The 12070-nt window shown below is 44.9% G+C and overlaps 2 protein-coding genes across 2 annotated transcripts in view; both read left to right on the top strand.

Moving 5' to 3' along the window:
• The window catches only part of magi2a (membrane associated guanylate kinase, WW and PDZ domain containing 2a), a 115233-nt gene extending 110886 nt beyond the window's left edge, over window positions 1-4347 (top strand). Inside the window, exons 21-22 of the mRNA XM_068755432.1 lie at window positions 699-837; window positions 3644-4347. Of these exons, the coding sequence (XP_068611533.1) occupies window positions 699-837; window positions 3644-4347 (843 nt within the window). The remainder of the gene's footprint in view (window positions 1-698; window positions 838-3643) is intronic.
• Window positions 4348-8795: 4448 nt separating this feature from the next.
• The window catches only part of si:dkey-97m3.1 (fatty acyl-CoA reductase 1), a 14995-nt gene continuing 11720 nt past the window's right edge, over window positions 8796-12070 (top strand). Inside the window, exon 1 of the mRNA XM_068755434.1 lies at window positions 8796-8873. Within this exon, the coding sequence (XP_068611535.1) occupies window positions 8871-8873 (3 nt within the window). The 5' untranslated portion in view covers window positions 8796-8870. The remainder of the gene's footprint in view (window positions 8874-12070) is intronic.

Raw genomic sequence — 12070 nt, 5'->3', positions numbered from 1 at the left:
GTCATCACCAGAAGCAAAGACTGGTCGAGGTGGAACGCATTTAGGGCTGCGGCGCTTTCGGTTATTTGACACAGGCAGGTCATTGATATTCACGATGGAGTCACAATATGTTCCTGCCAAAATCACCAACGCCAGTTCAGCGATGCTAATGCTCATTAACGTTTCCAGAGGCTCGTGGGAAAGCCAATGAATAATAGCCTCGTATTGATCCTTATAAATCATTGTCACCCGGAATCAAAGCAGCCTCTTAAAAATCATTTTCAATTCTGCCTTTCCCATTTGCAAAACAACACACCACATTATAATCGACTCAATTTTTGCTGCAACACCTTCACTAATTTATTCTTTAAAAAAAGAAATTTGGTGTGTGGGGGGGGGGGGTAGGTTAGTGTATCTGACTCCTACCTGCATTTGTCATTTCATTTGATCGTGCGTGCCTCACGAGGATTCTTGATTGCTGCGCATACGCAAACATGTCGGTGTGTAATTAAAGTCTGAGTGTACAAGTTTCATTATTCAAATTGTGTGTTGCAAAGGAACGTATTAATGGCCGGCGTGATTCGGCTGTGAAATGGCGCCTGGCGTTCAATTTCAACTTGGTTTTTGCCTCACAGTAACTGGTCAAAGAGCTTTAACGTGACTTCAACATCTTCCGACGGCTGCTTTTTCCTCTTCGTCACACCCCTTCCGACATCCAGGTTGGTGACCAAATCATTGAGATCAATGGAGACAGCACCCGGGACATGACTCACGCTCGAGCCATTGAGCTGATCAAGTCCGGAGGCCGGCGTGTCCGTCTCCTCCTGAAGAGGGGTACCGGCCAGGTCCCGGAGTACGGTAGGTATCACAGGCAACGGCTCCGTGCGTCTGCAGATCATCTTAACGCTTAACTTGGTGGACTGTTCTCTCTCCGCTGTCTTAATTCCTCTTGATAACGTTGTTCCAAGCATGCATCTATATTCATATTATTCTCCATATCTCAATGTACGCCATTCTTGCTGTGTTCTGTAAAAACAAAAAAATCTAATTCTGTGACTCTTCTTAACTAACATTAGTTTGTCTTCTGTCCATTTCAGTGACCTATCACTAATTGATTGGTCTAGGTTGTTACTTCCCCTTCTATAGGAATGGTATCTTCCAGTCTCTCCATGTGCATGAAAAGTGACAAGCATGGCTCCCCCTATTTCTTCCTAACGGGCCACTCTAAAGACACGGTTTGTGACAGTAAACATGTTTTCTCTCTTCGTGATGACCTTGGTTTTCCGTGCTGTGGTTGTGTGTGTGTGTGCGTGTGTGTGTGTGTGTGTGTGTGTGTGCGTGTGCTGTTCCGTTGTAGCCTCTCGCCTTTTGGCGCACGGAATAAAGCATGACTCTGCTCCAAAGCGTGGCCGTTTGTTAAATTACTGAGCGTAACTCTCATCCTAACCAAAAGATCATTTAGCAGCTGACAACTTTCTGCAGCCCCCCCCCCCCCCCGCCAAAAAAATAATAATTAAGCTTGTTCGTTCACCCTCGGGTCGGCCAGATGAAATGAACGTGAAATATTTCAGCAGATTATTTATATCCAGTGACGTCTCGCCATGCCAGCGTCCCAGCCTTGAAGGGGGACATTTGTCCTCAGGACGCCGCCGGTAATAAGACTCCAATGAATCGCTCACTCCTGCTGCTTCTGCACCAGCGTGACGCTCAAGGACCGGAGGGCCTCCGAAGACGCCCTCCGGTCCTTAAACACTGGAAAATAGAGGTGTGGTGTCGTCACTCCTTTCTGCCAACCCCCCCCCCCCCAATCTGACCCGGGGATTTAATCTTTGCGGCGTTTTTGACGTACTTCCTTTGAAATATGCACATGCACGCAGGTATGCTGCTTGATTCCTCCCCAAAAAGCCACATATTGCTGTTCTGTGTGGATTTGATTCAGCATTTCATCGCTCCTAGTTTGCAGGCACTTTAAATGCATACTGGAAGGTTATGCAAATCATCTACGATGATTAATTTGGCTATTTAAAACATTAGCATACTAATGTTCAGTGGAGCAAGTTCTTTTTTTTTTTTTTGCAGGTTATTGTGGGTTTTTTTTGTTCGAGAAAAGCTGGCAAATAAAATGCAGGAAGAAATGAGGCATATGAGCAGCGTCATGCCTGTTTTAAAAGCACGCACGGATATCATTGTGTTGGCTGCCTGTGTTTCTTTTTGTGCCTCCACTGAGCTTTCAGAGCTGCAGCTCCAGGGAAGATATTTAGCAAAGTCCCAAGAATTAAGGATTTAGGAATGCAGTAAAAATCCACCCGAAATACAAATTACTCAAAAAGAACGAAAGTGGCTTCTGATAATGAATCATTCCCATCAGATTTGAGGCTGCAGAAGCAAATAGAAATGCATGCTTTGTTCTTAGTCTGGATTATTTTCATCCCCTTTGCTTCAATTAGTAAAAAAAAACTGCACTTCTTTAGCCATCGCATGGTCCACACAAGAACACGAACACAGACGTGATGCAAGGCGACTCGAGCATATTTACGAAATGGACATCGTCTTCTTCTCTCCTTGACTATTTCCTTTCCTGTGCTGAAGGTTTATGACACATTTGTCATGAAGATTTGCCGCCCAACATGTTACGAGCAACTTCAGGCCGCTCCCGTCCTTGCGTTGACCATATTGTTGTCCTTCAACTTCCTACAATGATTCCTTAGAGCTTCTGTAAACACGCAACAAATGTACACACAAAAAGTCCATGTAAGTTATGGCAGAGGCAAGAAGCAAGTTTTTTAAGAGGGCAGCACAGCACACACAAAAACAGAAGTTCAGCTAAACATATACTTGTTTTTGCTGCCCCCAAGTGGCCCCCCCAAAAAGCGCTTCTCCTCGGGTTACATTCACTTCAATGGGTCCAGGCCAGAAAAGTCTTTCTCATTCCCAGACGAGAGGAAAATATGGAATGTATTTGTGTTTTTGTGGTTCGGCCCGAAGCAGCCCAGACGAGAGCTGAGCTAATCGTAGGCGTCATCGCAGCGTTTTCAGTTACACACGTTTATACGCAGGATCCTTTAGTGCTACTCCATTATAATCGGGCATACTGCAGGTGTGTCAGCACACACACACACACATATTCTCCAGCATTGCATGCTTATAATTGGGCCTCATGGCGCTGGTGTATCTTGCCTCTCCTCTGCCTGCCCCCCCCCCCCCCCCCCCCCCGTCCAGCTTGCTGAAAAAGACTGATGGCCGAGGGACCGAGACTCCCCCGAGCAGAAACGGGAGCTAACAGTCCGTGAGAGTGGAGCGTTGTGGAGGATCACGCTGCGCACGCTAGCTGCTGCCCCAGACACACGTCACACGAAAACGCCGCCCTACTGGACGCATCGTCCATTTCATTAAACCCGTTTCCGATTGTCCACCGAGGTTTTTAGAGTGTCCCGGGTTTTAAAGAGAGGCAGATTGTTGCTGCTAAATGCAGAGTTGCCCGATGACGCGTTTGTAGCGCCGCTCTGGGTAATTAATGCCTTCGGCTTGTAGGATAGAAATAATTGCTGTTGTGATGACGTTTGCTTTGATTTGCTGCTCGGTGCATGCGGTGGGCATGTGTGCAAGCTTTGAAGAAGATCTCCTGTGAGGTTTGAGATTGACCCCGTGTGTGTTTGCACCCCAGATAATGCCGCCCCATGGGATGCTCGGCCTTCAGCCTCCCCAAGCCTGTCGGAAGTAGCCCCTCCCATCGAGAGCCTCTCCATGTCATCGCCTACATCTCATGTGGCCCTGGCCCCCGACCCGCCTCGCCTGCAGTCTTTGGATGTCCCCCGAGACCCGGTGGCCAGAGACTGCAGGAAGGAGTGTTCGAGGAGCCCCCAGATGGCTGAACTACTAAATCCAGATTTAAACAGCCAGGGGAGGAGAATGGCTGCAGCCGGCGGGAGCAGCAGAGCCCAGAAGGAGGGTGGCAGGCCCACCCACAAGGGTTACAGGGCCACTACTGAGGGGGAAGGGGGCAAGCAGGGCCACGGTGGGGAGCCCAAACCTTCCAAGAGTTCCAGAGGGAGGTCCAAGGAGAGAAACGCTGGGGACCAGAGAGACTCCGCCCAATCTGCCAGCGCCTCCATACTCCCACACACCAATGGGAACAGCAAGGAGGATGTGGAACGCTACAGTGGCGGGCAGCCGGCGGCGTCCCAGAGCAACCCCAGGCGAGGTGAAGCAGGCGGGGGCCTGGGAGAGAGCCGGCCTAGCCTGCCGAAAAAGAGCACCAGCAGCGCAGCAGGGAGGAAGGTGACGGTCTCTCCCGGGCCCTGGAAGATCCCCGGATCAGACAAGCTGCCCGGCACTCTGCGCACGGGCACGTCCACGCTGAGCAGATAACGCCTTCAGCTGCAGCAGAGCACGGCGGCCACGCCCCATCCGAACTACACCCACCCCATCCTCGCACCTCCCTGCGCTCCTATCCCGTTCTCCCAGAGGCAGGGGGGGGATCCGGGCCATGTTTTCTTTCTTTTTTTTAGCGTTTTATTTATGATACTGTACTCTAAATTATTTTGAGAAATATTTTACACCCACCACCTTAAAAACTGGAAAACCATCCACTTTAAAAAGAAAAATGAAAGTAGAATGTGTGTCGGAGAATAATTTGAGGGCGGGGTACAAACTCTGAGAACCGTGTATGCAACCGACGGACGGGGGGTGGCCGTTGGATTACATCGGGAGTGTTTCATGAATTTGCCTGAGCTTGACTGGATCGAAGATGAAATCTACTCAACAGAACTTTGCCTTAACGGAGACTATGTGGGCCGGAATCTGTCGACACAGATATATTATAATGAACATGTGAGAGCATTGTGTAAATAAGATCATGTTAAAGCGAACGGAAGTTTAGCTGAGGCAACGGGAATTCTAGTCCATTGGGAGCGTTCGACATTTCCCGCCCTCTGACTGAAGTTTGGAGTGTCGTCACGGATCTATTTTAGGTCGGATTAATTCACGTTGCTCATTTCCGCGCTTTAATAAAGAACGCCATCCAGGATGGTCCAGCCGGATGGTGAACGAAGACGGCCGAGGGGCAAGAGTGCCTTAGACGGACAGAGAGGTTGGGGTTTAAGTCGAGGGTTCAAAGTAGGCTGCTATACAACATCTACTTTACAAAATATAAAGAATAAACAGTATTTTCTCACATTACGGTGAAATATGTTATTTATTTCACAAGCTTATCTATGAAAAATGATTCTTGGAGGCCTTTTGGTCGTCCGAGTGGTTCATCCTGGGTCGTGACTCCATAAATGAGGTCTGACGTCAGTAATTTCCAAGAAAAGTTGCTCCTATGAGAGCTAAACCGATGAAACCTGATATTAAAATCTGTAAAAGCTTGTCTGACTAACTGAGTGAATACAGTGTATTTGAAAACGAGACGCTCCCCTACATTTCCACGTTGACTGGGGCGGGGTCGCACCTGTCGTAGCCGCCGCTAGCTGCTGCGTTTGATCCGGTTTCAGGTGGTTCTGTCTACACTGTGTGATATTAAGAACTATGTCATGCCAAAGCTCCCTGTGGAGTTTAATTTGCGTTCACCCTTTTTCTGTTCACTGTCGCTACGCTTGCTTTAGCTTTCCATTTTTGCACAGCGGTTCACGGTGAAACCGGAGACACATTTCCAACTTTGAATTCTTAATCGCCCTCCAAACGATGGTTATTTTTGTTCCAGGCAGAAGTTAAACGCAGCTTCTCGTTGCTGGTTTTTCAGACTAGGATGCCGTCACCAAGGGGATTTGATCTGTTTCAGCTAGTTAGCACGCTAGCGCTGAAATGTACACCTGATGGCTACATTTATGAATGATTGCACAAAGATTGGGGCTGAAGCTGCTAAAAGTCAGATCTTATGAAGATGTTGGATAAATAAATATATATATTGGTATCCCTGTAAGGCAGAGTAATTATATTTATTCTTACATTATTCTAATGGTTTAATTTACAGACCTGTTTTCACTTTTGAAACTCCATTAAAGCTGCGAACAAACTAGGTGTTAAAATTACCTGGCGGTAGTTTTTTTTTTTTTTTCCTCATAATATTTTATGAAAAGTTTCCTTTCAGGCAGGTGCGAGTAATTTTGTTTGTGATCCATAATTACACACAACGAAGAGGCAACCTGACTTTTGTAGCACAATCTCACACAGGGGGGGGGGGGGGTTGAGATATGAGTTGTCATCTCGGAGAAAAACATCCAGCCCAAACCCAAAAACGGCTCCAGAAGCTTCAGTCACTCGTGGATGGTGTGCAGGGAAGGTGCCACAAAAAAAATCAGCCCCAAAGCTAACCTAGGTACATCCTGAACCTTTCACCTCTTAAGCGCCTCTTGTTTTCTGACTTCTGTTTGAAGCAGCTCTTTGAAAAGAGAGCGTGTTTTTTTTTTTTGCTCAGGCTTTGCACAAACCACTAATTTCCATTTTTGAGCTGTTCCCATTGAGCCAAATTGTAGGTAGTTTTTCTACAGAAAGCAAAAAGGACAAAACTGTTGTTTGTTTTTTTTTGCAAAGTGTGTGTGTGCGCGCGATCACCATACACTCCCACTGAAACGGCTCGGTATCACTGTGTAGTGTCATTGCAGTGTGGCGACCCAGAACAAATATGTCTAAGTATGACTCCTGTGTACTATTGATGGTCACAAAGACTATGTGGAGCAACTATTTTTTAATCAAATGCAAACACTATGGATATATGAACTTTTGCAAAAAACAAAAAAATCTTGTTTACCTGTATGATATTCTGAAATGCTGTCAAAATAAAAACAACTCTTGACACATGACAGATTTATTTAGGACATTCTACTGTGTGATTTATTCAAGCGTGCGCTTCAATCATATTCCGGTACTATAAATGTGTTTCTTATTCACCAAAAAAAAAAAAAAAGCTCCAGAGGGAAAAAGATGTAAAACTGAATATTTTGCAATTTTGTGTATTAAAATAAGATCTTTCCAGACGCGTCGGTGCAGTTTTTGCTGGCCGGTTTTCCCATGTGTTCGGTCTTTGGGCAAAGCTAAGCGAGCCGTTTTCTGACTGCTATATGGACTATGTAAATATACATGCTGTCCATCAGGGTTCATTATTGATAGGGAGAATAGATGAATGAATTATTCTGAAAGGATTTGTTCAGCTATTCGAGAATATTCTCTTGTAAAGGTGCAAGAAAAAAGTTAGAAAATGGTCATTTATATAATATTATGAATTATCGCATTTATTATTCGATCATATCAATGCATCAGGTATAGATGCCTAATAGAATTTGGTGCTAAGCAGAAAGAATGCAAAACATGTCAATGGAACGCAACGAAATTACATTTTCACCTTTAAAAATGTGTAGCCTGGTGTGGTATTGCTATTTTGGCCAGAAGGTGGGATCTGATCATGCAAACGAAGCAAATAATACAGACTTTCTTTTTTTTTATTAAATAAGAAATAGTAATTTCCCAAGTGATTTAATTTGCTCAAGAGGATGTTGCCCTTGAAATTACCTGTCACCCTTTTGTGGCTTGAAAAATGGATCCAGTAATTTTACGTCTTGTATGCATTTTGCCTGAGTCGCCACTAGAGGTCAGCAGAGGACAGACTTGCTTTCAGGCTGATGGGGTTTCATAATTCTAAAACGTACATAAAGTTATTACTCAGATATATTATTCCAATATTCGACAGGGATTTAATGAGCCCTTATGCACAGTTTTATGCTTAGTGATTCTAAAGATATTTTAAACACACTGTAGAATTCTTGGTTAAATAAAATAATGCCCGGTGCCCAAGCGACGACTTCCTATCCTAAAATGTCCCTGCAATCAGGAGAAAATTCAAATCTGCATTGTGGAGAACATTTATTTAAGGGGCAACACGTAATTTGTTGTGCAACAAGGATTAACTGTAGATGACGCCAAAGGTCTATCATGTTCACGTGTGTTCTGTTTTTGGGTCACAGCCCAGTTTGAGTCCTGTTGTTCTGTCTCTTCCGGCTACAATTCTTTCAATTTTATTGGGCAAAAGAAACTTTGCAGAGACACACCCTGACCTATAACCTGATATTGTCTAGACCTGCTGGCCAAGCCTTTCCTATTGTGCAGGGTTTCGTTGTTCTCTTTTCCTACTTTCACCACCGAATAGAGTCATATTTTATTATTTTGTTGTTTTTGTGCTGCTGAAGCAAAAAACAAAGCCCTATGTCCTTCATTTTGAAGAGGGAGATTGCTGATTTTATCTCTTTGGATCCCAGCGCACGTCAAAAGAGGATGAGTGGAAAGATGTCCCCTATAACTATAACTATAACATTAAATCAGTCAAAATGACTGCTATGGCCATTCTAGTAGCAGACAGAGTGTTAATAGATGATATTACTTTGAGTTTTGCTAGCTTATCTTATCGTAATCCCTCCTTTTCCACATTCTTGAAGCATTTAGATTTATAAATATAAATTGTATAACCGATCAGATCAAACGTTACATTTCAGCAGAATAATATCTATATTTGTCTTAATGCTAAATAATTCAGAAAAAAAATCCCACTTTCTAACAAATCAATAGAGCTTCCCGGATATTTCCTCTTTTTTTTTTTAATGATGACTGAGGGAGTGGGTGCGTTCGGTCTGGATACGACTGGACGGCGTGCACCGGCGGAGCGAGGGGCGGGGCCCGGGGGCGGGGCCCGGGGGCGGGGTGACGTGCCCCGCGCGCTCAGCTTCTCCTGTTGGTCTGTGGAGCAGTCCGTCTTGCTGCAGCGCGCGCGCGCAGACAGACAGGCGGGCGGTCGGTCGGCAGGACCCTATTCCGGTGGCTCGAGCCCAGGGGCGGCCGGTGGGAGGAGGAATCCGTCGCTACTGCACCGCAGCCGAAGCAGCTATCCGCGTTAGCCGCTGCCAATGGTAAGAGGCGTTTTCTGTTCTGGAACGCAACGAGGGCTTTTATTTGATCCGGATTTGACTCTGGATGTTTGAGGCACATTTCAGTCGTGGCACGCCGCCGTCCCGAACGTCTTTCACGGGGTTTTTGTCGGCTCTGTGGTCGGAGCAGCGAGTGAGCATCAAGCGAGCCGGGGCTGAAAACGTGTCGGAGTTAAGTAGGCGGTAAAAATAAAATAAAAATAAAAATGACGGCGTTTGGTTCTTTCGTTTCATTCTGGACGGCAGAACGCAGTCAAAGTTAAGTTGCCAGGCGAGCTGGATGGCTCAAGGCGCAGTCGGCGCACAGCTGTGGGAAGCTAGCAAATGTTAGCGCCCGCGAGACAGGAAGTGGACAGAGTGACCTTCAAAGTAAAATCAAACCACTCGATGGTGTAAAAAAAAAAATGCTGTGGATTTTGAAGTTATTAGCTAATGAGTGGTTGTATATATGTATATAAGGGAATGTAATTTACCATCAAGTATTAATTTTAAAAAAAAAGTACACATTTCCATCCTGTAAATTTTTATTTCCGTTATGTTTCTTGTAAGTGTGATTGTCCATGTGTTAATTCAAGGGAATTCAAAATGGTTCATCTGTCCTTTTTGTCTTATGAGAAATCCAAATGTACATGTTCTCATATTCGGCTAAAAAAAAAGTTTGAGTGAATTTTAAGTTCCTCAGTTCAGTTATTTGGCTCATTGGAATCAGAATCAGAAAAAAAACTTTATTATCCCCGTGAGGGGCAATTAGTTGCACGGAGAACATAAATGTAAACTGATGAATAGTTAAAGTTCAAATATAGTGAACGTCTTTCTTTCACGTTCTCGACCAAATGTGGCGCTTTTCCGTTTTATTTTGAAAAGCGAAACAGGAAGTGGTAACTCTAACGTTTTTGCCTCGACCATGTTGGATGGGGACCTTCAAGAAGGAAAAGCAAACGTTATATTGCTGTTCTGTGACTATAGAGGCGATAACTAGCATTAGTTCCGTTTAGCAAAGTGGGAGGCAAACCAGTCTGATCACAAATATATTCATCATCATCATCATCGTCTCCTCCCTGATGAGGTCTTCCTCAGCGGTCTGAGAGGACAGAAAGCCCCGCCAGCTCAGTCTCTGGATCAGGAATGTGCTTCCAACGGAAATGTCATTTTGGTTTTATCTATTTTAGACACGGGAGCTCGTAATGGTTGCTGAACGAGGAGGCATAGTTCCCATGACAGGCTCGTATCTCCGCTGGTCGGGGGAGCTTCCTGTGCTGATGTCATCTGGAGACGCTTCCACTCCTGTTTGCGTTATCTTTATAGCTGCTGCTACTAAACGGCATACGTTACACACTTTGGCTTTGTGTTTGTCGGGTTTCTGTTACGTGGCGTTTTATTCACTTCAGGAATCCAACAAGTTGTTGCCCAAAGCAGCGTTATTAGTTTCTTTATTTTATTTCTGGATATAAATGTAGGAAAGCATTTAATGATTGTCTTCTATTGTGCCTATAATACTTTCGGGTGGGGGGGGGGGTGAATTTTTCAAAGGACTGCTATTACTGGAAAATCATGGCCATATCTTTCTTTTCTGCGATAGATTTATAAATTTAACAGAATCAAGGAATCTGATATTTATAAATGTTTCCACTGAGCTTCATGAGGCGACGCGAGAATGGCCTCATGGGCGGCTTTCTGAATCAGGACGTCAAACGAAGCTCTAATTATCATCACCAGGTGACCTGCATGCATCGATTTATCGTTTGACCTTCGGCTAGCTTTCCATGCATGTGTGCTCGTTTGCTTCATGCCTGCGGCGGGAAAGTATTTTATCTTCCGCCTAACTTCTGTGACCAGTCTTCTCTCGTTTGACTCCTCCCTTCTCTTTCCTGTTGCAGGTCCACACACACACATTTGCTTTAATAAGTAGAAGCACCAGCAGCGTTTCCTTTTCCTAGTCCTCCCTGTACATTTCAAAAACACACCGAATATCGTGTGTGCTGTATCGCCGTGATTGAGGCCAGGATGTAACAGAGTAGCGTGGGGGGGGGGGGGGGGCGTCTTCGTGTTACCGTTTCAGGCAGGGTGTGAGTTTGTTTCAGTGTCACTTCCTTCCTCTTTAGTGGATAAACAACAAACACTTTGAGGGTTTCGATCACTTTTATATTGCTTGTACTGCCGCTGTTATTGAGCAATGCCAGGGTTGGCGATAGCTTTCATGTAAATGTCTTAAATCAATAGGAAATTCAATTGAAGGAGTCGACGCGCAAACAAAGGTGGCTGCACCTTTTTCTTTTTCTTTTTTTTAAATGTCACAAGTTCATTTTTTATCTTTCTTCTTCATCTCGTATGTAACAAACAAGAGAACGCTGAAACCTTTGATGAGGACAGGGTGCTTTGATACAGAGTATGGCAAATAAAAGAATGGAATAGAAATAAAAATAAAAATGTATATTCATGCGAAATCAAATAGAAAAGGCAACTAAAATGTTTCAGTGTAAATTTAAACTTCAAACTGCTACTGACACGAACTACTAGAACGAAACGGTCGATATTGGTTTGCTCGTTTGACCTTCTGCGCTCGGAGCTTTGAAAGGAGTTGATATCCATGTTGTGTTAAGTGAATGTCTGATCTCCTGATGAGCTCTCAGGTGAAACGGGTGCATTTACGAGGGCAGAATGAAACATGACGGCGTAGCAGGTAAAGGTGTAGGGCGTGGCTCCAGAGCTGGAGTTCCCAAAAGTCCACGCAAAAGAATTCTGCTTGATGTCTGTTTTTAACAGATTTTTGAATCCATAAACGCCATTCTGGATCCAATCCAGATAAAAATCGGTGGCGAGATAGAGCCCCCCCCCCCCCCCCCACGACTGTCAAACATCAGTAAATAAGCAACCGAGATATTGAGGAACACATTTTGGAATAAACCGGCTGCTTTGGTTTGGGCTCTATAAATAACTGAATTTGATTGGATGTCAGCGTTCCTCAAGAAGTCCTACATTTTGAATTAGGCCAATTAAAATATGCGTAGCGCCCCAAGTGAGAACGGATTATGACCTTATAAAAAGGCTGCTTCTTTTTATGAGTTGATGCTAGCTAAGGACCGTTGGCGAGCTGCAGTCGTCGCTGTGACGTGTCGGGCAGGGCGGGCTTTAGAGGACTTCCATGCGAGTCGTGGCGTGCTGAAGAAGAGCACAGACGT

This window comes from Brachionichthys hirsutus, chromosome 22 (genome assembly GCF_040956055.1).
Source record: "Brachionichthys hirsutus isolate HB-005 chromosome 22, CSIRO-AGI_Bhir_v1, whole genome shotgun sequence".
Taxonomy (NCBI): Eukaryota; Metazoa; Chordata; class Actinopteri; order Lophiiformes; family Brachionichthyidae; genus Brachionichthys; species Brachionichthys hirsutus.
The sequence above is the reverse complement of the archived record's forward strand: the minus strand, read 5'-3'. Positions and strand labels throughout refer to the sequence as shown.